General features: G+C 41.8%; 1 protein-coding gene across 1 annotated transcript in view; it reads right to left on the bottom strand.

Annotated features, from left to right (window-relative positions):
- The window catches only part of SNTB1 (syntrophin, beta 1 (dystrophin-associated protein A1, 59kDa, basic component 1)), a 361,887-nt gene that overhangs the window by 13,432 nt on the left and 320,930 nt on the right, over nt 1–27,525 (bottom strand). The window contains exons 5-6 of the mRNA XM_006830679.1: nt 8,399–8,595; nt 1,052–1,242 (exon numbers count right to left, since the gene is read on the bottom strand). Coding sequence (XP_006830742.1) covers nt 1,052–1,242; nt 8,399–8,595 — 388 coding nt within the window. The remainder of the gene's footprint in view (nt 1–1,051; nt 1,243–8,398; nt 8,596–27,525) is intronic.

Consider the following 27,525-nt stretch of genomic DNA (forward strand, 5'->3'; position numbering starts at 1 on the left):
GATGCTATTTGACACTGGAGTCCTAGTGTGGTGCTGTAGGATAAAGCACTGTATCAAAAGATTGGTTTGAAACACAAGGTCAGCAGTTCAACTTCACCAGTTGCTCCTTGGAAACCCTACACAGGAACACTATGAGTCGGAACTGACTCAACAGCACTTAACAACAACATCTGACATTAGGCAGATTTGTGTGGCCTTGTCTGACCATCTCTTTCCTCTCTGTTGGTGTCCTTGTTGCACCCTCTACTCTGTCCCTTGTCCCCTCCCATCCTTTTGCTCTCTGTTCCTGGTGTCAGAGACTGTGTATTTTACATCCCTAACACTGAGCACAATGCTAAGATGATCACTGTTGTTGTTAAGTGTCTTCAAGTCAGTTCTGACTCAGGGACCCTGGATAGCACCACAATGATAATAAATACTTCTCTGGTAGCGTAGTGGTTACGAATCAGGCTGCTAATCTCACAGTCAGCAGGTCAAAACGACCAGCTACTCTGCGGGAGAAAGATGAAGCTTTCTGCTCCTGTAAAGATTTACAGCCTCGGAAACCCTATACAGGGTCGCTATGAGTCAGAACGGACTCCACAGCACATCACAACAACAATAATTTAAAAATCAGTTTTGGAGTTGATTGTTATTGTTGTGTGCTGCTGTAGATACAGTCAGATCCAGCTCATAGGGACCCCATGTAGGGTCCCCAAGAGCAAACAGTGGGTTTGAACTGTCAACCTTGCAGTTAGCAATCCAGTGCTTATCCTACAGTGCTAGGGCCCTATTTGATGAAGATTTAATACTGACTTTATAAAGGATTCATTCCTTTAATCCACACATTTATGAATTCTTATAACAGAAAATGATACATGAGTAAAGAACTTTGAAATAATTGAAACCAATCACTGCTTTTTAAGGATCAAATAAGACACAGGTCTATAATAATTTAGTTAACAGTCAGATGCTATATAAATATAAGGCAGCATTTTTTTGAGTGACATCATAGGTGTGTTGCCAAATGAAATATACAGACTCACATTGTCTGGTAAACAAGCACACTTACAATCTCTCCATCTTTGCCTCCAAAATCTAAATACAACATCCTGATCCCATCATCTGAAGACAGCTTGAGCTTTTCATAAGGAGACTGTAAGATGGTTTTGGTAAAGGCACCCTCCTGGCATTCCGTGGTAATAGAAAATCCATTCTCGTAGTGTATGGTCAAACAGCACTCCTGGTTTTTATAGGTGCATGCTGGAGGAGAGACAAGAGAGACAAGTATGACTATAACATCAACCCATTTTCCCAGGCAGTGAACAGTTCACGTACCCTCAGTCCCAAGGGTCAGCTACAAACTTCTCACTACAGTTAAAAAATAGTAATTGCTCATGAGAATAGTCTCTTTGAGTTTATTTTGATGCTGTAACTTCCCCACAGAACTAAGGAAATAAACTGAAATAATTCCTTTGCAAATTCCTTGTGCTGAGATCTCCTGAACTATGTTTGGGGATCTAACCTTATCCAACCATTTGACAATGAATAGGTCTATGTTGTTGTTGTTCAGTGCCACGGAGTCAGTTCTGACTCATAGCGACCCTGTACAGGGGTATCGGTGTGCTTGTTTTCCAGTTGTCAAATGGACTTCGCTTCAAGCCAGAAAATAAAAAGATGAAACAGAAAAGATTTACAAAACACCAACTTGGAATCATCATCATCACAATCGCTAAACTGTTTTGGGGGAGAAAGAAGCACAAATTCAAACATATTTTACAGAGACCCCTTCATTAAATCTTAAAGAGGACAGAGATAAATCATCTAGATGGATGAGGGAAGACCATCAGCATGGAGCTAATTACAGAGCACAGAGTACAGAAGAAATTTGTCACAAAATCATGATTGGTGGCAGAGCAACTCATCAGAGTCACAGGCAGGGTTACGGAAGTGGGAAAGAGATTGTGATTGGGGTACGGATACTGCTGTAGTTTAGAAAAGTTCACGGGATTGATTCTGGAGGAAGTATTACTCATGACCTTCTGGCTCTGGTACCCCAATTTCCATAAAGGACACACCTAGACAAATCCCTCCCTGGGATGGCTAGGGGTGTCCTCCTAACCCACCTGCAAACAGACTCTGCCTTGAGGCAAAGCTTTTTACAATGTCAGTTACAGGCAGGAAATAACTCACTGGAGCCTGAGTTTATGTTAAGATGCAAAATGGATTTAGATCTCCATTGCAAACCAAGTGTGCAGAATTTAAGCTCTAACACAACACACACACACTCAATGTCATGTCAGTGTTCTGACTCAGAGTGACCCACAGAGTGGAGTACAAGAGCTCCCTAGGGTTTCTGAGGCTGTAGATCCTTTTGGGAGAAGATAACCTCGCCTTCCTCCAGTGGAGTGACTGGTGAGTTTGAACCTCTCTGATGCTGAGGTTACAGCCCAACAAGTAACACACAGCAGGGCCAGGCCTTCCTTACTCAGTGCTGCTACTTTGTAAAGATGTGCTCTCTGATGGGTCCTCGGGACAGAGCTCGCTGGTAAATTGTAGGCTATTTTCTCAGAAGGACTCAAGTCCTCTGTCCGAGGATGACCAAAGACAGAAACACACAGGTAGCTACACCTCTTATGTAGGCTTTTCTTTGACTCACTGTACTTCTACCAAATGCAGAGTATTTGGGTGAATGGACTCTAAAGCTTGACCTTTAGTTTTTTCCTCTGTGCTTGGACTTTAATGCGATGTCACCAGATAATCAACTGATACACAGTTTTAAATCTAGTTGATCTAAAATGGTAGTCCTGGCCTTTGCATAATAGAATCAGCTATCTGAAGACATTCTCAATTTACACAGGATAAATTGAACACATTATCAAGTAATTGAAACCCTGATTAAAAGATAAATCCCTCCCCTCAAATCTCAGCAGGCATCTTTCAGTTTGTAACCAGCTCCCATCTTTGGTCATTTGCATGTTGTCTTCTCTTCTACCACCCATCAATCAACACAAAGGTTTGTTTTTCTCCTTTGGCTAGTCTGTGAACAACCTCCTCATCTTCCTGGTAAAGCAGACTTCAACTTATTGAGGGAGAAATAGCTTACAAAATTTGTTGAGTACAAGATAAACCCTTATTGCTATCCTCATTCTTTCCTAGAATACTCTGGATCTTGCAAGGAGTCTGAACTTCCCTGGAATTACTCATAAAACTTAACTACATTTAGTTTTCACCTGGCTTGGGCTTTTTCTAATCTTCAAGTTCAGTACTCTATCTTGCCATATAGAAGTTTTGTTGTTATTAAATGTTGTTGAATCCATTCTCACTCATAGAGACCCTGTCTAGGGCTTCCGAGGAGTGGCTGGTGAGTCTGAACCACCAACCTTGTGGTTCAAACCGACCTTGCAGTCCAGTGCTTTATCCCACAGTGCCACACCGGTTCCAAATGCTTCCCATCCTTTCACAACAATAATAGGAAACATTTGGGGGCACTAACACGTTTCAAGAAAACTGCATAAGTAGAGGAAATATGGAGGAATCCTATCATATGGTAATGTGTTTTATCTATTTTTTAAAATTAAAGAATTCTTCACCAAGGTGCATGCCACCCTTGTACAGGGGCCATGCTAATCTCTGTATCCCTCCAATTTTAGTGCACATGCTGCTGAAAAGAACAGTCTTTCTTATCTTTTAGAATACTACTCGTTATTGTTTCAACAAAGTGTACACTATTGCTGCTTACTGAATGAGGAAGTTGCACCCTCGTACAATACTACTACTCTGAGTAGTCCATGGACTAGCGGCATCAACAGCACCTACTATTTTGTAAAAAAAAAAAAAAAAAATAAAAACAAACAAGGCTCAGAAAAACATTAAAAAAAAAAAGAAAAAAAAAAAAAAAAAAAATGCAAGTTTTCAGACTCCACCACAGACCTAATGGATCAGAATCTCAGGAGGGTCCAGCAGTCCAACACTCAAGGGTGTTTATTTTTGTCACCTCCTGGCCACCAGCACACAATCTTTGTCTTTCCATGAGTCTAGAGTCCTCAGCTGCTCTATTTCTCCATGCGTCCATCTCTGCTGTCACTGTTTCTCTGGATAGAGTCCACATTCCATTCATGGTCTTCTCCCTTGATGGTCCTAGAGTCTTATGTTTCTGGAATGTAAGATTAACTACTCTCCTCTTTTTGTTACAAAACTTCTACCTTTAAAATTGTGACAGTCGCAATTCGTCATGATAACAATTACTCACTATTGAATCATAAGAATCTTATCCCCATCTCTTTTCACCAGACCCATCTATACTATTCAGGGGGACTCTACCTTCCCCTGCACACTCGTAAACTAAACTCCTTCTTGAAAACTTGTAAGCTGGTCCCTTTGTGCCTTTATGTTGTTGTTATTGTTAGGTGCCATCGAGTTGGAACTGACTCATAGCGACTCTATGCACAACAGAACGAAACAATATACAATTCTGGGCCACATTTGAGTCCATCAATGCTGCCACCTGGCCAATCCATCTCATTGGGGGTCTTCCTCTTTTTCTCTGACCCTCTACCTTACCAAACATGATATCCTTCTCTAGCGACTGTTCACTCCTGACAATATGTCCGAAGTATGAGAGACGAAGTTTGGCCATCTTGGCCTCTAAGGAGCACTCTGGCTGCACTTCTTCCCAAACAGATCTATTGGTTCTTTTGGAAGCCCATGGCACTTTTAGTATTCTCCTCCAACACCATAATTCAAAGGCATCAATTCTTCTACGATCTTCCTTATTCACTGTCCAGCTTTCACATCCATATGACGTTATTAAAAATACCATGGCTTGGGTCAGGCGCACCTTAGTCTTCAAGCTGACATTTGGCGCTTCAACACTTTCAAAATTTGCTGTGCAGCAGATTTGCCTAATGCAATATGTCGTCTGATTTCTTGACTGATGCTTCCATGAGTGTTGATAGTTGATCCAAGAAGAATGAAGTCCTTGACAACTTCAATCTTTTCTCCGTTGATAAGAATGTTGTTTATTGGTCCAGTGGTGTGGATTTTTGTTTTCTTGACATTGAGATGTAATCCATACCTAAGGCTATGGTCTTTGATCTTCATCAGTAAATGTTTTAAGTCCTCTTCACTTTCAGCAAGCAAGGTTATATCATCTGCATTTTGCAGGTTGTTATGAGTCTTCCTCCAATCCCGATGCCACGTTTTTCTACATATAACCCAGCTTCTCGTATTATTTGCTCAGCATACAGGTTGAATAAGTATGGTGAAAGAATATAACCTTGTTGTACACCTTCCTTAATTTTAAAACATTCAGTGTTCCCACGCTCTGTTTGAACAACTGCTTCTTGGTCCAGGTACAGATTCCTCATGAGTACAATTAAGTGTTCTGGAATACTCATACTTCATAATGTTGTCCATAGCTTGTCATGATCCACACAATCGAAAGACTTTGAGTAGTCAATAAAGCATAGGTAAACATCTTTTTGATATTCTCTGCTTTCAGTCAAGATGCATCAGACATCAGCAATGATATCTCTCGTTCTATGGCCTCTTCTGAATCCAGCTTGAACCTCTGAAAGTTCTCTGTCAATGCATGATTGTAGCCATTTCTGTATTACCTTTACCAAAACTTTACTCGCTTGAGATATCAAAGAGATTGTCCGATGATTTCTGCATTCTGTTGGGTCACCTCTCTTTGGACTGGGCACAAATATGGATCTCTGCCAATCAGTTGGCCAGATAGTTGTCTTCCAAATTTCTTGGCAGCGATGAGTGAGTGCCTCCTGTGCCGCCTCACTTTCTTGAAAGATTTTAATTTTTATTCCATCAATTCCTGGTGCCTTGTTCCTTGCCAATTCCTTCAATGCACTTTGGACTTCCTCCCTGAGTATCATTGGCTCTTGATCATATGGTACCTCTTGAAATGTGCCTTTATAACCCACCTCATTTTAGGTAGCCAATGTTTAAGTTGCCCGTCCCTATCATCCCTGTATACAGAGGGGAAGAATTGATCCTTGATGTAGAGACTCGTTCTCGCTCACCTGGTATTTTGAGCTACTATATCCATAAGTATTGGTCAAGTCCATCAAATTGTATCAATTTACATTTGTTTCTTTTATAAAAAAATTGTTTGTTTGTTTGTTTTTTTCTTCTTCCTCTAGTCGAGTTCTGATCATCAAGCCATTGAAGCTAGATCAAATGGGTACTATTTACAAGTTTGGGCGTTTTTGTGCATCTCCCCTCACTTTATATCAGCTGGATACTTCACTCTCAGCTCTAGCCCTCTGTGGCTATGCCCTTGTCCATGGACTCAGGAGTCCCCAGGTTCACCACACTTTGGACCAGTCAGCCCTTTCTCTTCTCTCTCTCATCTCCAGGCTGAGAAGTCTATGGAATGTGGTTGAACTCAGCCCATTTCTTCATTGCTGCCTTTCCCCCTCTTCCACTCACCAGGAACTCAATGTGGTAGCCAGCAAGCTTACATGCCTACTTATGTGTTTCCTTTGAGTTTCAGTCTTGGAGCGGGGTTTGTCCTGAAGGGACTTGATTGCTTGCCTTGATGTCTCCCCACAGAACAACTTGCTTGTTCTTGTAGTAGCCAAACTGCCATTTTCGTTTTGGAGTTTTCCTGCTGGTCTTTCTTTCAAGAAGTATCTTCTGTTCCTCTAGCTGTTCCACGTTGGTCTGCTTGTCCTTTCAAGTGGGAATGTCCCAACTGAGAAGGTTCTGAGGATTCTACCTAAAGTCCTATACATGGCAAAGGTTCCACTGGAAGCCTATTTCACTGGGCAAGTTGAAGAACCCCTTTTAGGTATTCCAATCTGTTATACACTGAAGGCGGGCTTACAAGCTTTCAGTAACCATGCTTCCTGATATTCCTTTTTATTTCACTTAAGTGTCCCCAGGTTCACCACACTTTTCAGTAGTAGGCAAGAGAAACCAATATTCATAAGACAGTCAAGTATGTTAACATTATTTCCCCTCTTACCCATGCGGACTATGCCTCGACCCTGTATCACAGCACCCTGTTGTTTGAAGGATGAGCATGCATCACTATTTATCTCTGTCACATTTAGCCCATGCAAACCTGCCTTGGTGTTCCCTTATCTACCTTGTTTTTCCATCCTGCGTGAAAGCATTTAAAAACCTAGTCCCTACTCAACAAAGTAGAATGTAGAACACTGTCTTTATGAACGATGTTATAAAGTTGCATATCTTTGTAAATGTAGACTGCCGTGTCTTTCTTTTATGGAGTGGCTGGTGGATTTGAAACACGAATATTTGACTTAGCAGGCAAGTGCCTTAACCATTACACCACTTTGCTGTAGCTGTTATGTGCCCTCAAGTTGATTCCAATTCATAGCGACCCTGTATAGGATTTCTAGGAGCAGCTGATGGGTTTGAACTGCTGACCTTGCAGTTTGCAGTCCAGGGCTGACCCTACAGCAACACACAAGGAGTCCTATACCACTTTTGTTGTTGTTAAGTGCCGTTGAGTTGGTTCCGACCCATAGCGACCCTGTATAGGGTTTACTATACCACTGTTGTTGTTATGTGCTGTGGAGTCAGTTCTGACTCATAGCGACCCTGTACAGGGTTTCCGAGGCTATAAATCTTTACGGGAGCAGAACGCCTCATCTTTCTCCCATGGAACAGCTGGTAGTTTCGAACTGCTGACCTTGCGGTTCACAGCCCGATTCGTAACCACTACGCTACCAGAGCTCCTATACCACTAAGGCTCCTTAAATTATATATCAAATGCCTGGTATATAGCAGGTGCTCAGTGAACAGTGGTTCTTCCTTCTTCTCTGCACGCATCGTATTCCTACCACCAGCCAGAACCTTCTTACAGCTCTACCCAGATGTGCACTGCATCACAAGACTACCCTTCTGTCCTGTCTTTACCTCTCCATTCATGCCTGGGCAGGGGGCTCACTTCCTAAGGCGGCACTTTTGCTCTGTTACAGGTGCCGTTGCTTCCTGCCATTTTCAACAACTTGATTCTCCATTTTTCAGTTCAATACTGTGAGCTGTGTAAAACCTTTCTGATACTTGTATTTGGTGATAAATTAAGCAGAATCAGTTTCTGTTGTTTATAACCAAGAACCCAACTAGCACATGCCTCAAAGTTCATCCCTCCAGGTGGTGGTGGGGAGGGGTGCGGGATAGTAGTGGTGATACATATGAAAATGACACCTGACTGTCCAAATTCCTATCTTTCTGGACTGAAAATGGGATAAGGCAATCAAAAACTTAAATTACCTTTCAGTAAGGCCCACAGTACCTTTAATTTAGAAGAATTTAAATGTAAATTTGATACTGGAATTGTAAGGACCCCAAAGGCCAGTAATGGAATCTAATTGGAGGCGAGGATAGAGTTGTAGTGTGACATAGGTAACCCAGAGCCACCCATACTCACCGGTGGTGATTTCAGCGATGAGCTCAGCTGACTGGTGACAACCTTGGACTATGCTCCTTGTCCAGTGTGACAGGTCCCTGCTGATCTCTGCCCTGAAGAGATGTGTTTCAATCCCTTGTCTGGTACCAGTTCGGGTTGCAAAGGATAGATCCACACCAGCCTGGGGTGAGCCCTTCCCAGGACCTGAATGGACCAGTCTGGAATTAAAAAAAAAAAAAAAAGTGATAGAAAACAATCAAAATGGGAACTATTTTATCCATCTGGCGTATCACTTAGAAAATGAAAACATGGTGATTTGCTCTCGTTTTTCTGATCTGAAACTAACGGGTTTCATTTTATTGTTCTCTGCGGTTCCTCCTGCCAGTTCTTTTACCCAGCTCTTCCCTCAATTGTAGGTGTAGGATGAGATTAAGACAATGCCCAAATAACATGACTTTAAATTGTGCAAACTCAACTACTCAAAGGGCCAAAAGAAAAAGAAGAAATAAGTACATGAAAGAGAACAATTTAAACAGTGTATACACTCCTCCTACCACCCTGTCCTTGAGCGTAGATATGTCCCAGTGTGACAGAGACATTGTGCGCTATTGTTTTCTGGGCAGACTTAGTTCCCTTGTGTCTCTTCTAGCTAGAGCATCTGGTAGCATTGAATGTACTTCTAAGTACACATTTTTCATGTACACAGCCCCCAGATGCAAGCAAACTACCGGGGACTCAGTGGAAGAAGCAGCAATCTGTGTTAAAGTTTGAAAAAGAACTGGCAATGCTGGATTTTTGAGAAATACCAGCGAAGTGCACTCCATGGAAGATTTAAGAGAGTTTCAAGAGTAATTTTTAACTACACACGATTTTCACGCTGATTTTAAAACTTTTTCTCAGCATAAAATGTGACTCCCACAGTCAATGTTTCCTGAAGGAGAGACTTAAAAGATCAGGAATCAAAGTGTTCTGAGCACTGTCGTCTGAGCAGATATTGGCTCCAATTTCTTACCTGTCCTGGTTAACACTCGGATTTCTCATGTTCTCACCTACTCTTCACTAACTCAAACTCTTTTAGAGATAGATTCTCACATCAATACTTTGCAGGGTAGCATAAGTATAATTTAGTAAATGTTACTTTTCTCCAGGCGATTTGATTTTGCAGGCTTATCTTTTCATACAGAAAGACACACTTCAGCACTTGTAAGAGGAACACCAGGTGTCTATCCATCTGGTGGGTTGAGAGTTAATAAGCAAAGGGCTTGTTACCCTCTAGATTAAAAATGACACAAAAGAAATTCAATGGCTTATTTTCTCATGGAAATGTAAATATTGTAAGCCAAAGTGATCAGTGCAACAAAATATATTATAGAGGCCTGTTAATTTTCTAGCAACAAGTTTGCTGTATAACTCGAGAGAGCTTTCTTTTACTTGTTAAGCACCATTGGGATGGAGGGATGGTGCACTGGACCACAAGGTTGGTTTGAGCCACAAGTTAGGAAGTTCAGACTCACCAGCCACTCCTCGGGAACCCTGTACAGGGTTGCTGTGAGTCAGAACCAACTCAATGGCACTTAACAACAACAGGAACAACACGCACCATCAAGTCAGCTCCTACTCAGCGACCCTATGCACAACAGAACGAAACACTGCCAGATCCTACACCATTCACACAATTGTTGTTATGTTTGAGCCCAGTGTTGTTGCCACTGTGTCAATCCATCTCATTGGAGGTCTTCTCCTATTTCACTGACTATCTAGTTTACCAGGTACGATGCTCTTCTCCTGGGACTGCTCCCTTCTGATAACATGACCAAAGAACATGAGATGAGATCTCACTCTTCTAACTTCCAAGAAGCACTTCTTCCAAGACAGATTTGTTTGTTCTTCTGGGAGTCCATGATACTTTCAAATTCCTCTTACTTACAAAGTTGAAATTTGAAAGGACAATGATTGACAATGCCAACTTCAAGAAAAAGGTTGGTTGAAAAGTCTTTTGCTCATAAAATTCTTAAAAAGTAGGGAAGTGATGTGCCCTGTAAACTTTCACTCAATCCAAAATAAAAACATTTAATAATAATAATAAAAAAAAGTAGGAAAGTGTCATGAATCTTTTTGAGAGAAGAATTGAGAAAAGTATGAGGGGAAATGTCTGCTGACATGGGAGTCCCACACAGGGATTTGAAATGTTCAGAGTGAGCCAATCACTCAAGAGGAAGAGTTGAACCTTTTGTAATGAGACGTTAGCAGGGGTTACCAGTGAAGCTATTAGAGATTTCAAGATTAAAGTGAGGCTAAAGAAAACCCAAAGCACTTCTCAAAAGCCAAATGCAGGCTTAGGGGTTGTAGGGTCAGGTAAAATTTTATGAAAAAAAGTGTCTACAGAAATCAAGAATTTATATTGCCCTTTCAGGATTCCTCAAAAGTGTTTTATACTCAAAGTGTCAGTGTGTTTTTTGTAAAGTTTCTGTTGCTTTTAGAAATATATCCAACTCTGTCTTTTAAAAATCTAAAGATCTGTACCAGCTGAACACAGAGGGGAGCAGCATGGGAAAGCAAAAAAGAGACATAAGTTTTAGAAGAATGAAAACTTGCATTATTACCCCATTCTGTCATTTCTTTAAATTTTCTAAGAGTTGCTACCTCAAAACACGGTGTTGTGAAGATTATATGAAATAAACTGTATAGTGTACCTAGCAATGATCCTAATATGGTTTATGTTCCTAAAACATTATTTTCATCCCTTATCATCCCTGCCCTCAGTTTTCTAATTTTTAAAATATAATTCCTATTTCATAGGATGGTACCCTGATGTGTTGTTGTAGGATAAGTAAGCACTGGACTGCTAACCACAAGGTCAGCAGTTCAAACCCACCAGCTGCTCCTTCAAAACCCTATAGAGGTTCACTGTGTGTTGGAACCTAATAGTTGGCACAGAACAATAATGAGTTAGAACCCAATAGATGGCACACAACAATAACTTCATAGAATTAGGATTAAATATAACAAAATTCAATTAAATATAACAAAATACAGTTTCTGTAGTCATTATTATGTTCACTGGTGTAGCGTAGCGCGGTAGAATAAAGCACTGGACTGCAAGGTCAGTTTGAACCACAAGGTCGGTGATTCAAACTCACCAGTTTCTCCTTGGAAAGCCCATACAATGTCGCTATGAGTTGGAACCAATTCCACAACACTTAACAAAGACAACAACAATACATGAAAGGAAAGGAGCTCACCGGTTTCTGTACTTTGGAGGCTCTAGATGAAGAGCTAATGTACTTGCTGCTAACTGAAAGACTGAAGGTTCAAATTCACCCAGAAGCACCTTGGAATAAAAAGCCTGGTGCTCTGCTTCTAAAAGGTCAGCCATTGAAAGTCCTATGGAGCACAGTTCTACTCAGACACACATTGAGTCAGAGTAATTCAAGGACAAGCGGTATTTTTGGTATATAATAAAATAAAGGACTTAGTCGAGTATCGAACACACCAATGAATACTGACGCCCTCTATGAATTAACCTGTTCTCACTTTTCATCCCTAAATATCCACTCAACAATTCTGTCACATTCCGGCGGCAGTGGGAAGACAAGATAGACCACCAGGATGGAGAATGTTGGGTTTTCGGTGTGAATTTCCAGCCTTTATTTATTTTACTCTAGAGAGATGAAACAATTTAAACTAATAATAACTAGAAAATCCATTTTGTTAGAAAATTCTCATTTGGTAGCTCAGAGCATGAGGAATACAATTACTAACAGAAAATAACTTGGTCTGAGCAAGCCATGTATCAAGATGACCAGTGACACACATCGGGAGCACTGATGGGAAACTTCAGAGTGTCACAGGAAGTAATGATGAAAAAGCCTCTGGTGGAAGAATGGTCAGTGTACTTTATAAGTCTCATCACTAAACTTTCATTGATGGGCGGGGGGGAAGAGAGAGAGAGAGAGAGAGAGAAATGGATTTCTCAACTAAGTGTGAATTATCTAGCATTTATAGAAAAGAACAAGTTGATTTACTATCGGATAATTAGCAGACACTATGATGTATGTGTTCTTTTAAAGATGCCAACAGTGGAGTCCTGGTGTGGTACTGCAGGTTAATGCGCTGGACTGCAAAGTCGGTTTGAACTGCAAGGTGGGTGGTTCAAGCTCACCATCCACTCCTCAGAAACCCTACACAGGGTCACTATGGGTCAGAACTGATTCAATGGCACTTAACAACAACATTGGTTTAATAAAACCTACAATACTATATGTAAATAATAAGATAAAGCCAAATTGTCTTTTCCACTACCCACTGAGTGTATCCCACCACCCATCTGTCAGTTTGTCATAATGTCGTAGTATATCTTGTGAGTTGCAGAGGTGCTGGAAGATATGCCACCAGTATTTCAGATACCAGCAGGGTGACTCATGGCGGACAGGTTTCCATGGAGTTTCCAGACTACGGCAGATTAAGGAGAAAGATTTGACAATCTACTTCAGAAAATTAGTCAGTGAAAACCTTATGGATTGTAACTGAATATTTCCCTGTGTTAGAAAATAAGCACATAGGTTGGAAGGAACTCAAGAGTGGGACTTAAACATACCACCCATCATAAAGATGGTTCAGAACTGGGCAAAACTGCATTCACTATACATAAGGTTATCATGAGTTGGAGCTAACATAGCAGCAACTTAGAACAACAAATGTGTTTACTAAAAGCAAAATAATATATTTTCCGAATTAAAACAAGGGAACTACGGCAGATACCACATGATGCATGTGGGTGTACGTCCTCTCAATGGAGTAGTAGAAGATCTTAAAAAACATTTTATAACACTCTGCGGAAGTGTGGGGAATGTGTATATATATATAGTAGTGGTGTGGCTCTCTAGGTTAATGTGCTGGACTGCAAAGTTAGTTTGAACTGCAAGGTCGGTGGTTCAAGCGCCTCAGAAATCCTCTACAAGGTTGCTGTGGGTTGGAACCAACTTGATGGCACTTAACAACAACATATATATGGGGGCTTCAAAAAGTTTGTGACAAAACTCCATTATCTTTCAATTCCATTTTCCACAAACTTGTTGAAGCACCCCCATAAGCATACATTAATGCCTGTAAAAAGCTGGAATCAGCATAAGGCAGAAGGAAAACTAAAATATTTTCCACTAATAGAGAATGAGGAGTCCCGGTGTGGTGCTGTAGGTTAATGTGTTGAGTTACAAGGTCAGTTTGAATTGCAAAATGACGTATTGCATTAGGCAAATCTGCTGCACAAGACCTTTTGAAAGTGTTGAAAAGCAAAGATGTCAGCTTGAGGAGTAAGGTGCGCCTGACCCAAGCCATGGTATTTTCAATAACTTCATATGCATGTGAAAGCTGGACAGTGAATAAGGAAGACCGTAGAAGAATTGATGCTTTTGAGTTACGATGTTGGAGGAGAATATTGCAAGTGCCATGGGCTGCCAAAAGAACCAACAGATCTGTGTTAGGAGAAGTACAGCCAGAGTGCTCGTTGGAGGCCAGGATGGCCAAACTTCGTCTCTCCTACTTCGAACATATTATTAGGAGGGACCAGTTTCTGGAGAAGGATATCATGCTTGGTAAGGTGGAGGGTCAGAGAAAAAGAGGAAGACTCCCCAGCAAGATGGATTGACCAAGTGGCAGCATCAATGGACTCAAGCATGGCAACAGTAGTGTGGTTGGTCTAGAGTCGGGCAGTGTTTCGTTCTGTTGTGCATAGGGTTGCTATGAGTCAGTACTGACTCGATGGCACCTAACAACAACAAGAATACTATCAAGATAAAAAGGAAAATCAGAAAGATTTAATAAGCATTGTTGTTGTTAAGTTCTATCCAGTTGATTCTTACTCATAGCATCCCTGTATAGGGTTTCCAAGGAGCAGCTGATGAGTTTGAACCGCGGACCTTGCAGTTAAAACCATCCTTGTGGTCCAGTGCTTATCCTACAACTCCACACTGTTCTCCTTAGTAGATATTAACACAACAGAAAGGAAGAAAATCCACCAACAAAATGAATTCAGTGCCGAAAATTACATGGAACAAAGAAACCATCAGCATCACACCAAAAAACCCCAAAAAACCAACAACAAACAAAACCACCAAAGAAGGAATTCTGTCCCGATTTGTGGTCTTAGTAGCACTGTTAGGACTAACAGGTCTTACCACAAGGTCTGTGATGGAAACTTAGCAGCCATTCTTCAGGAGAAAGATGAGGCATTCTGTTCCTGTAAAGAATTATTTACAGCCTTAGAAACCCTCTCTCTACAGGGTTGCTATGAGTCAGAACTGACCCGGTGGCAATGGGTTTGACTTGATTTCAGTTTAGCGTAGGATAGAAATCTTGGTAGAATTTCTAGCCTCTGCTCTACCCTACGGCCTTCAGACTCTTCCACGCTCACAATCACAACAACCAATTACTTAAAATAAATCTTTACGCCGTCTATTGATCTGTTTGTCTGTCTATCTATCTGTCCCACCTTAGTTCTGTTTCTCTGGTGAACCTTGACTGATAGAACTAAGATGAAGTAGAGCACTGTCCACAAGGTGGAGGCGGCCCCAGCGGATGGCCAACAGGGCGTGTGTTGTCACTCTGTGAGGCTTGCTGCTCATGTATCAAGGGAGACAGGGAAGTCGGGAACATGCTTTGTGCTGAGCAAAACGATCTACAGGAACTCAAGATGAAACATACCAAGATCTCCTGGATGTAGCTGTCCCTCCTCCACTCACTATTCACCACACTGTTTGCTCTCTAGACCCTGATTTCCTAGAGAGTAGGAGCTTTGTCTCCTGTCACTTTAATTTTGTGGTGTCTAAGAGTCCTGCGGTGGCACTGTGGGTTAACACGCTGGATTGCAAGGTTGGTTTGAACCATGAGGTCAGTGGTTCAAGCTCACCAGCCACTCTGGTTCCGACTCGATGGCACTTAACAACAACAACAAGGGTGATACCTGAAACTGGCTATTGTTGTGAAGTGCCGTTGAGCCAGTTCTGACTCATAGTGACCCTGTGTGGGGTTTCCAAGGAGCAGCTGATGGGTTTGAACCACTAACCTTGTAGTTAGTAGTCCAGCACTGATTCAGAAGTGCCAACTCAGGACTCCTGAAACATGATAGGTGTTCATTAAATGTCGGCTGGCTACCTGCATGAATGAATATTTTTTAAAATATAATTTTTTAATGTGAGTTCCATTTTGCAATGCAAAAAACACACACATAAGCGGGTGCCCGCATACTTGTGCAGACACATACATACAGAAACACCCCTGAACTATTTTGAAATGCTTTGAAATTTGGCGTCAATGAAAAGGTTTTCTAAGGGCTCTTCATTTGTAGGTTACACTTAGGAACACATCATGGTGGCCAGTCCTGGGCACTAGTAACAAGTAAATGTTAGCTGGACATTAAGGTTTTAAAGGTCAGTGTTTAGACATTTGAAAAGGTAGGGCTAAGGATAGAATCTGCCTGCTTGAGTTTTCTCCATTCCATTAAGAACAGTCTCTTTATATTCCTCCCAAAGATCTGTCCTGATCTACAGTCTCAGGGGGAATCTGAAATAACTATTATTTATCATTCAATTATTTTATATTTTAAGCTATTTGTGTATCCTTAAAAATATGAACAGCTGTCTCTTATCTGTGGCAGGGACTAAACTGTAACAACCAAGACAATGCATCTCCCAAGAGAGAATAACTTTCTTAGCCAGCCAGAAAAGAAAATACTGGCACCCTGGGGCAGGTTTTCAAGCTGCAATTCACACCCAATTTCTCAATTTTATCTGAAACTGCTAGAGAAACCCAAGGATTTACTTTATTTCCTGGATCCAAACATTCATATCCACAGTCACATGATAAGGAAGCAGAGCACAAACCACAACAGGGTTTTAATTTCCCATTAGCTAGGAATGTGAAAAAGCAGATAAATAAATTCCATTGCTGTAGGTCGGAACCGACTTCACGGCACACAACCACCACCATAGATGCATTGTAGAATAAGCACTGGACCGCTAACCACAAAGTTGGCAGTTCAATCCCACCAGCCGCTCCTTGAAAACCCCATACAGGGTGGCTATTAGTCTGAATCAACTCAATGGCCCTTAACAACAACATCAGTATTAGAAAGTGGAACAAGAGAATGAAGCCACGGGTATGAGGCGATAGAACCGGCACATGTCTGCATTGAAATCTCAGCTCTATCAGTTACATGACTTTGACATAATTTCTTAAACTCTCCAAACCTTGGTTTTCTCAGACGCAAACTAGTAATAATCAAATGCTTATGGAGTCTTGGTGTGGCACTTTTAGAATCAGCAGTGGACTAACTGTGAGGTCGGTGGTGCAAACCCACCAGTCGCTCCTTGGAAACCCTATACAGGGTCACTATGAGTCGGAAATGACCAGATGGCACTTAATAACAATAAACTTCAGGTATCGTGGTGAGGATGAAATGAGTTAATACACGAACACGGAACAGAACTGAGGAGCTATCATTATCATCCCAGTCCCTGGGTGGTGTAAAGGGTTAATGTGCCTGGTTGCAAACTTAAAGTTCTTTTAAACCCAAAGGTTAGTGGTTCAAGATCACTCAGAGGGACTTCAGAAGAAAGGTCTGGTGGCTGACTACTGAAAAATCAGCCACTGAAAATGCTACACAGTTGAGGTCTACTGCGGATCCCATGGAGTGACTAAGAATCAGAATCAACTGAAGAACAAAAGTTACTGGTTAAGCCAAATGAAAACCTAAAAGATGTCTTTAAATATCTCCAAATGCCCTAAGTGGTGGTTTACACAGGCTCAGAGTGGCTACATGGCAAGTCCTGGAGGTGATCATGTCTGGAAATGGTCAAGGCAGGGGTGGACATAAGGCCCTCGAAATCATTTGGTCTGGCCCTGCTAAGGAAACCACAGTTACAGCCATCACATTGGTGCTTATGTGTCGTGGAGTCGGTTCTGACTCATAGTGACCCAGTACAGGGTTTCCGAGGCTGTAAATCTTTATGAGAGCAGAAAGCCTCATCTTTCTCCTGCAGAAAAGCTGGTAGTTTCAAACTGCTGACCTTGCGGTTTGTAGCTGACTTGTAACCACTACGCTATATGCTGGTGGTGGTGGCTGTGTGCCGTGGAGTCGGTTCCGACTCATCGCGACCGTGTACAGGGTTTCCGAGGCTGTTAATCTTCATGGGAGCAGAAAGCCTCATCTTTATCCTGTGGAACAGCTGGTAGTTTCGAACTGCTGACCTTAAGGTTTACAGCCCGACTTGTAACTACCATGCTACCAGAGCTCCTTAGGGATGAGTTAATTAAAAGTTTGATCCAATATATAGCAGGCTAATTTGTAAGTTGATAATTTTGTATGTACCGGGAATGATGTTACAAATTTTGGCACAAAAAAGGTTCCCTACCCCTGGTTTAAGATATGGGGGAGCAGTGGAGATTTCATTCCTATGGAAGACCAAGTTGAGTGTTTCCCTCTCTACAAATAACTGAGATACTGGCTTGTGTTCTGTTTCTGGATCCTGAGGTGTGCCCCTTTACCTTGACGGTTTTGAGAAGTAAAAAAAACCCAAGAAAACTAAGTATGTCTCATAAGAAATTCTTAAGCATTAATTTTATTCTTGATAGGTATTAGAGAGTGTTGCAAAATGTGTTCCATACAAAATATTATTATTAATATTCTTAATTAAAACAAAAACAGTTGGAGCACACAGACTCAGCCAAATTAGTAAAATTACATATTAGGTAACTGGGTTGCTAAGCAATATTACACCCTCATTTTGCTTAATTGCTGTAATTAGCATCTCCCAGCAGATGCCACAATGCAACACACACACAGTACAACACACTTAAGAAGGAGGAAAGACAAAGCAACCGGTCAGATCCCTTAATTGGTGCTGGTCATCTCATATACTTTCATTCACTGGCCACCCTAATGGAGGACAGTGGGCAATCAACTCAAGGGACAAAAAAAATCACTAACAAGTATCAACTGTCGGATGGGAGGGGCTGTCTAGCAGCCACTGCCTAACCCTGTGAGGTATACCTGAATAGTTGCCTCATTTTTATCGTCTCAACTTCTTTCAGCTGGATATGGTGGTGAAAGTGTCATAGAAAAGGTCCCAGCTCTCAGAAAGTTGCTAATATAGATGTTATTGTGAAGAGTCTTGGGACTCAGTTCTGACTCATAGATACCCTGAGCTGGTTGGTTCCAATTGCTGACCTTGTGGTTATGGAGTCCAGTTCTTATCTTACAGTGCCACACCATGATTCCAGCGATAATATTGATGGATGTGGATTCTAAGCAAAGACCAGCTTAATAAGTGCACAGAATAAGTGGCAGAGGAGGTTACAGTCAATTCTTGACTACTTCATGGTATTATTCAGGTGGATTTCCAGAGATAACTTACTCTCCTCAGTGCCTTTCTCCACTACCTTTCATGGCCAGCTTTCTGTCATATTATGGCAGGAGGAGAGGTTGTATTGACACATGATCTCATTTAGTCTCTACATGACACTTGAAGAGTATTAGTATGGTTCCCATTTCTTATACCAGCAATCCAGGGTTCTATGTAGTTAACTACCTAATCAGGATCCCATAGCTAACATCCAGAATTTGAACCTAGGTCTATATGACTACAAGATCCACACTCTTTCCATGACATCAGAGGATACAGTCCACATATCAGATACACAAGTAAATGTGTACCTGAATGTTTGCACTGAGAGACGATGCTGAAGATTCCAGACTGTCCATAAATTTAATTTGTCCATGAACTGTCATTCTTTAGAGTTGGCCCAGACACACACGCTGCTGGATACTCTTACATCATGTTAGTCCAAAGCCTTGAGAAGTTTTTTTCTTTTTAAGTGAACATTCTCTTTATTATTTAGTACTCTCAGTTGCTGTGCCATCGAGTCGGTTCCGACCCATTGCGACCCTGTATAGACTTTCCAAGGTTCAAGCTAGTAAGCTTGAACCACCAACCTTGCAGTTCAAATGGCTTTACAGTCTGATGCATTAACCCACAGCGCCACACCAGGAGTTTAAAATATATTCTTTCATCTTTGGTTATCTCAAATAGTCTCTATTTCCATCTATACTCTAATTAGTTCAGCAAATAAATGCAATATGTATTATAAAAAGACCTCTAAAAAACTTCCTTATAGTGACAATTAAAATCAGACCTCTCTTATTGGAAAAATAAACCACAGGTGAATAACCTAGATTCAGTTCTAATAGCACATAGCTTTTCTATCTCATATTTTGATTTTTCTTATTCTCTCACCATTAGTCCTTGGTACAATGTTTGCACCTAACAGGAGCCTGTTAAAGGTTTCTAAACTGAACTGAGCATTTATTCCCCAAAAAGGAAGCCATCAATAAACCATCTACCTCCTGAAGGAAAAAGTTCAAGGTGCTCTGAAGGCATTGGCCAAGAATAAGGCTCTGGGAATTGGTGGAATACAAACTGAAAATCTTTCAACAATCTGAAGCAGCACTAAAGGCACTCACTCATCTATGTGAAGAATTTTGGAAGAGATCCACATTTGTGCCCATTTCAAAGAGAAGTGATCAAATGAAATGGAGAGATCATCAGACAATATCATTAATGTTACATGCAAGTAAAGTTTTGCTAAATATAATTTAAAAAACAGCTGTAACAGTATATTGATAAGAAACTGCCAGAGGTTCGAGTGGGATTCAGAAGAGGATGTGGAATGAGGGATGTCACTGCTAATATTAGATGGATCTTGGTTGAAAGCAGAGAATACCAGAAAGATGTTTATCTGTGCTTTACTGACTTGGCAAAGGCTTTTGATTGCATAACTCATGACAAGCTATGGACAACATTGTGGAGACTGGGTATTGCAGAATGTTTAAGTGTGCTCATGAGGAACCTGTATATAGACTAAGAGGCAGTGGTTCTAACAGAGCAAGGAGATACTGAACGGTTTAAAATTAGGAAAAGTGTGCATCAGGGTTGTATTTTTTTGTCATATGTTTTCAATCAGTACCCTGAGCAAAGATTATGAGAAGTTGCATTGTATGAAAAAGAACACAGCGTAGGAACTGGAGGAAGACTCATTAACAACCTTGTTTGCTGAAAGGGAAAACCTAATACGCATGTGAGAGTTAGACAATGAATAAGGAAGATGACAGAGAATTGATGCATTCAACTTATGGTGTTGGAGGAGAATATAAAAAGTGCCATGAACTGCCAAAAGAATGAACAATTCTGGGTTGGAAGAAGTACAGACAGGATGCTCCTTGGAAGTCCGGATGGCCAGACTTCATCTCTCATACTTTGGACATATCATCAGGAGAGAACAAACCCTGGAGAAGAACAAGTGGGTCAGCATAAAGAGGAAACCTACAAAGTGACTTGACACAATGTCAGCAGCAATGGGCCCAAGTGTAACAACAATTATGATGCTGGCACAATACCAGGTGGTGTTTTGTTCTGTTGTGCATTGGGTCGCTGAGTATGAGTCACTCGACAGCACCTATCAACAATAGCGTTTTTTACAAGTAGAGTTCAGAGCAAGTTTTTGGTGTGAGTTAAGGGTTTTCAGTCTTCCACCTCTATTTTCCATACTCCTATCCCTACAACGTATTGTATTAAGCATATCTGCTGCATAAGACCTTTTTAAAGTGTTGAAGGGCAAAGATGTCAGCTTGAGGACTAAGGTGCGTCTGACCCAAGCCATGGTATTTTCAATAACCTCATATGCATGCGAAAGCTGGTCAGTGAATAAGGAAGACCGTAGAAGAATTGATGCTTTTGAGTTATGGTGTTGGAGGAGAATACTGAAAGTACCATGGGCTGCCAAAAGAACCAATAGATCCATTTTGTAAGAAGTGGAGCCAGAATGCTCCTTGGAGGCCAAGATGGCCAAACTTCGTCTCTCATACTTCGGACATATTGTCAGGAGAGACCAGTCACTGGAGAAGGATATCATGTTTGGTAAGGTGGAGGGTCAGAGAAAAAGAGGAAGACCCCCAACGAGATGGATCAGCCAGGTGGCATCATTGATGCACTCAAGCGTGGCAACAATAGTAAGGTTGGCCCCAAATTGGGCAGTGTTTCATTCTGCTGTGCATAAGGTCGCTATGGGTCAGTACCGACTCGATGGCATCTAACAACAACAACAATCCCTACAAACCAACCAATCATTCTTCATCAACCCAGTCCTTCTATCTCAGGGACTTTGATTTAAGATACTATGCATCCCTGATGGAATGAAGTCTTACATGATGGTGCTGCTGCTGCTGGTGGTGGTGGTGGCAGTGGTGTGCCATGGAGTTGGGTGGAGTCTGATCCAGGTCATAGCTACCCTGCATAGGGTTTCCAAGGCTGTAAATCTTTACGGGCACAGAAAGTCTCATCTTTCTCCCATGGAACAGCTGATAGTTTTGAATTACTGACCGTGAGATTAGCAGCCCGACTTGTAACCAATACGCGCTACCAGACTCTTATATGGAAAATAAAATAAGTCAAATTATTGATCAGCCATTCACACTTGAATTTCTATGATTTTCTTTGATCCTAACATTTATTAACCACTTATTATGTCTCAGCCATAAACTTTACGTATCACTCAGTTCTATCTGAGACAGTTCTATGTGAGAGAAAAGAGACTATTGCTTTTTCATACACGTGAAGAGATCTGGATTCAAGGAAACTGACTTCTTGCCCAAGGTCATGTTTCTGGTTGTTATTGCTGTTGTTAAGTGCCATCGAGTCAATTCCAAACCATAGTAACCTTGTATAGAGTTTCCAAGGAGCAGCTGGTGAGCTTGAACCACTGACCTCAAAGTTCAAACGACTTTGCTGTCTGATGCATTAGCCCACAGCGCCACACCAAGACTCCCATGTTGCTGGTAGAAGTCTTAGTTTTCAACTCCTGATTTGGCTGATTCAGTGCTCATCTCTCCTTTGCTAAGCTCTGCCGCTCCAACCTTGAGGAACTCATGATTGGTATGAGAGAGGGCAGGAGGCCAGCATCTGCATGAGTATTGTTGTTGTTGTTAAGTGCTGTCGTGTCGGTTCCTACTCATAGTAACTCTGCATAGTGTTTCTGAAGAGCGACAGATGACCGTGACTGCCGACCTTGCAGTTCAAACTGACTTTAGAGCCCAGAGCATTAACCCACAGCACCACACCAGGACTCCAAGAAACTTTTCAATTTGACACAATGTAGAGATCCTTGGGCAGGTAAATTCTTTCATGCAACCTGAAGAAATGCCATGGACTATGTCCATTCTCCCTAAGAATGAGGAACAGCTCTTAGGCTTAGCATGCAAACCACAGGCTGGTTGCAATTTAATGTTTGACAAAGACAGCTGGTCATATCTCCCCCAAGGAAAAAGTTCCTAAAATTTCTGAGGCTTGCCTGAGGCAGCAACTACTTTTAGAACTTAGAAGCAGTTTACTTCCTTGTTGTTGTTAAGTGCCGTGGAGTCAATTCCGACCCATGTTGTTGGTGTTATGTGCCATGGAGTCGGTTCCGACTCATAGTGACCCTGTACAGGGTTTCCGAGGCTGTAAATCTTTACAGGAGCAGAAAGCCTTATCTTTCTCCTGCGAAACAGCTGGTAGTTTCGAACTGCTGACCCTGAGGTTTGCAGTCTGAGTCGTAAACACTACACTACCAGAGCTCCTTAGCGACCCTGTATAGGGTTTCCAAGGAGCAGCTGGTGAGCTTGAACCACTGACCTCACAGTTCAAACGACTTTGCAGTCTGACGCATTAGCCCACAGCGCCACACCAGGATTCCAGTTAGTTCCTTCTTGCTGTTGTTAGGTGCCATTGAGTCGACAACCCAGAGTGACCTTATGCACAGCAGAACGAAACATTGCCCAATCCTGGGTCAACCTCACTACTGTTGCCATACTTGAGTCCATCGATGCAGCACTTGGCCAATCCATCTCGTTGGGGGTCTTCCTCTTTTTCTCTGACCCTCCACCCTACCAAACATGATATCTTAGTTCCTTAGGCACCAAAAATGACTCAACATGTTTGTTTAGTGGAAATGTTGAGTGTCCTCAGGTCCCGGTGGTGACGGAGTAAAGAAATCCATATTTATCAGCTCATCTTTCATTGTCATCCTGAATACTGCCCTCAGGCCCATGGGTCAGAGAAGTGGGCTCAGAATGGTGACACATTTTATCAGCTATTTTCGAATCTTTCACCAACCACAGAGACTGGGAGTGCTGAATTTCTGGGTTAAATCTTCTCTAAAACTCACTGCCATCAAGTTAATTCCAATTCTGAGAAACCCTGTAAATCTTTACAGGAGCAGAATGCTTCATCTTTTCTCCTGTGGAGCAGCTGGTGGGTTTGAAATGCGACCTTGCAGTCAGTAATCCAGCGTTTATCCTATAGCTCCGCCAACCTCCTCTTCACTCCCAGAAATATGTGACCTTAATCCTTGCTCTCTGTAGGCCTGTCTTACTTGGCAATTATGATGACAGTGACAAGAATCAATACTCTTATTCCACATGGGTAAAGGTTTGTTGTTTTTTTTTCCCTAAAAATTAATGTTGAGCAACATTAAAGAAGCTTTGGCTAAGCAAAAACCAAGTTTTCCCAAGGACTCATAAAAAGTTGAAGGTTGAGAATACCTAAATTATAAAACAGATGCAAACTTCCCAAGTGTACTGCTATAAATACACTACGGAAGCACCGAGGCACAAGTTTGCCAGTGAGAGAGAGTACTGCCCATAAACCTCTTCACGTGGCGGTCCCCAGCAAGAATAAGACGTTGTGTAGAGGGAAGTGTAGGGGGCGGGTTTCTAGGATATACCCTTTGGTTGGTTGATGATGCATGGAGGGGATTGGAACCATGGCAATGAGATGATATACGATGGAATGAATGTAAAACTAAAGTTCTCTCATGTAAACTACCATATAATTTACAATAAAACATTAAAAAAAAAAAAAAAAGAATACGATGTTGTGAACATTTCTAGGGCTGTGGTCATAAAGCACAATCACATTTTCATCTTTCAGAAAAATAGAAATTCCATGTGTTGAGACCTAAAATGACCCTTGTAGTACTGTGGTTATTAAGCACTCCGCTGCTAACCAAGAGGTTTATGCTTTGAACCCACCAGCCACTGAGCTGAAGGAAGTAGCAGTTGGCTTCTATACAGATTTACAGCCATGGAAACCCTATGTGGGCAATTCCACTCCATCTCTATGTGTCGGGATCGACACATCAGCAAAACGAACAGGCCTGGTACCTAAACCACACACACACACACAAATAAACTATGAACTGTCAGAGGAAGTATGAACCATAAAGGTTTTTTGCCTGCAGAGCTTAATGCCATCTTGTGCTTAGGTTTAAGTATTCAGATGTCAATTTTTCTTGATTAAGAAAAACTGCATATCTGAGAGCCGAGCTGCTAGAGTTAAAAACAGAATATATTTAAAAGTAGGTTTGGGGCCACATCCTCCAGGCAGCCTTCACAAGAACATTCCTCGGTACATCCTTTAATGGTGGCCTGATTGTGATGTCGTGCCCTGAGAGCCTCAGGGTCTGTGATGACCCTATCTGCAGTAGTCTCCTCTCTGCTCTCATAGGTGCAGCATGCATATGTAATGCATGGCTGCTGCTGTCAGGCGTGTTGGTGGGAGGAGATCCTTTTGTTCTCTGTGCCTCATGAAAGGTCATCACGTGGAAGCATCATGATGTCTACGCTTTCCCTCACCAGGGTGATCTGTGTTTGTAGTTGTCTTATGTTTACTCCTGCAAAAGACAAATAAAGAGTCTCTGTGGAGTCCAGGTGTGGCACTGTGGGTTAATGCACTGGACTTTAAGGTCGGTTTGAACCTCAAGGTCGGCAGTTCTAGCTCACCAGTCACCTTTAGGAAACCCTATACAGGGTGGCTATGAGTCAGAACTGACTCAATGGCTCTTAACAACAACAATAATAATATTTATTTGAAGATATATTTTCTCCTTTGTAACTGGGAGTAACTTGATTTATAAAAATCCAAAGCTGACTTTGATCCTAGCCAGCTACTTTTGTACAGGAAAAAGACAGCCTTCAACACTCTGAAGAAAGCTTTTCCCTACTACCGAGGAGACAGTCAGTCACCAGGCACCTGCTTTGTACCAGACGTTGTGCTACATCAGGCTCCACCTATGTTACTGTTGCAGTTAGTGCCTTGGAGTTGGTCCCGACTCATAGTGGTGCTGCAAAGGGTTTGTGAGGAGCAGCTGGTGGGTTTGAACCACTAACCTTGTGGCTAGCAATCCAGTACTTATCCTACAGCACTTCACCAGGACTCTGTAACCTGTGTTGTTGTTGTTGTTATGTGCTGGTGGACTCATAATGACCCTGTACAGGCTGTAAGTCTTTACGGGAGCAGAAAGCCTCATCTTTCTCCCGCGGAGCAGCTGGTAGTTTTAAACTGCTGTCCCGGAGGTTTGCAGCCCGATTCGTAATCACTATGCTACCAGAGCTCCTCCTGTACCTATGTTAGCATACTCTAATTTTCATATTCAGCCTGCATTAGACAGCATGATCCTAATTTTCAGATGAGGAAACAGGGTCAGAGAGGAGAAATAATTGACTCATATTCATAAGCCTATAAACAGGCCTTTGATGGGACAAAACTGGGTGTGAACGCAGGTGTGTCACCAGTAAATAAAGGAGTTTTGGTGCCACAATGGTCAAGCACTTAGCTGCTAACTGAAAAGGTGATGTTCAAATTCACCCAGTCACTCATGTAAGAAAACATCTTCTCCCATAAATATTGCTGATTACGTGCTGCGGAGTCGATTCTGACTCATAGTGACCCTGTAATGGGCTTCTGAGGCTGTAACGCTTTACAAGGACAGAAAGTCTTATCTTTCTTGCACAGAACTGCTGGTAGATTTGAACTTCTGACACTGCAGTTAGCAGCCCAACATGTAACCAACTACTCTACCAGGGCTCCTCCCATAAATGTTACTGCCTAGAAAACCCTATATTGTTGTTGTTAAGTGCTGTGGAGTCGGTTCCGACTCATAGCAACCCTGTACAGGGTTTCCGAGGCTGTAAATCTTTACAGGAGCAGAAAGCCTCATCTTTCTCCCGCGGAACAGCTGGTAGTTTTGAACTGCTGACCTTGCGGTTCACAGACCGATTCGTAACCACTTGGTTTTATTCTGTCACATTGGGTCACTATCTGTCCAAATCAAATAATTCTACCAACCATATATCAGGTTGTTTTCCTTTTGTAAAAAAGTAGATGCTCTTTGACACATGTTTTTGTTGTTATTTTTTAATTTTCATTTTTTCCTAACATGACAAGTTCTAAAAGGTTTGTTAGAAAGTGCTATGATGTTGACCTGTACATTTTAGTTGGTTACAGTTTTCTGTGTGATGAAGCCGTTTTCACAAATTAGCCAATGTACATTTATAAACACAACAACAGAGAATTGGCTTAAAAATAATGGTAATAATAATAATGACTTTTCACTTACCATGTCTCAGGTCAACTATTCTAATCAGTGTCTACAAGAATCCTTGTATGGTGTTACCACATATTCCATGAGGCATTACAGCATTGGCTTGTGGTTGAAAAGCTGGGATTTCAAGTCAGGTTTTAAGTTTCCAGAACCTGTGCATAAATGCTTCACATTTATGCACCATGCAGCCATTCAAATGAAGCAGGAAAGTGTGCAAAAATAACAAGGAAAAGTGCCCAGAAGATAACACAAAGCAAAAAAACCAGGGCAGCAGCGGCACCACAGTTTAGGAGTTGCTAATGAACTAGATCCCAAACCAAACAACAACAACAAGGAAACAATTCATTGCTGTGAAGCGGATTCCTCCTCAGGGCAGCCCTGCTGGGCAAAAACTTTCACAGAAGCAAACTGTCACATCGCTCTCCTGAGGAGTGGATGGTGGGCTTGAACCACTGTCCTTTTGGTTAGCAGTCAAGCACTTAACTTGTGCAATCCAGGCGCCTATGAACCAGATCACTGGTTGGCTAACTGTTTCCTTAAAGGGCTAGGTAGCAAGTAGTTTAGCGTTTGAGGACCATCCAGTCTCTATTACAACTGCTGGAGTCTGCAGCACAGGGTGGGGACAACATAGGCAGGATGAAAGTATGTGGACGTGACTAAATTCCAATGACTTTTTA

Source organism: Chrysochloris asiatica, unplaced genomic scaffold (genome assembly GCF_000296735.1).
Source record: "Chrysochloris asiatica unplaced genomic scaffold, ChrAsi1.0 scaffold00001, whole genome shotgun sequence".
Lineage (NCBI taxonomy): Eukaryota > Metazoa > Chordata > Mammalia > Afrosoricida > Chrysochloridae > Chrysochloris > Chrysochloris asiatica.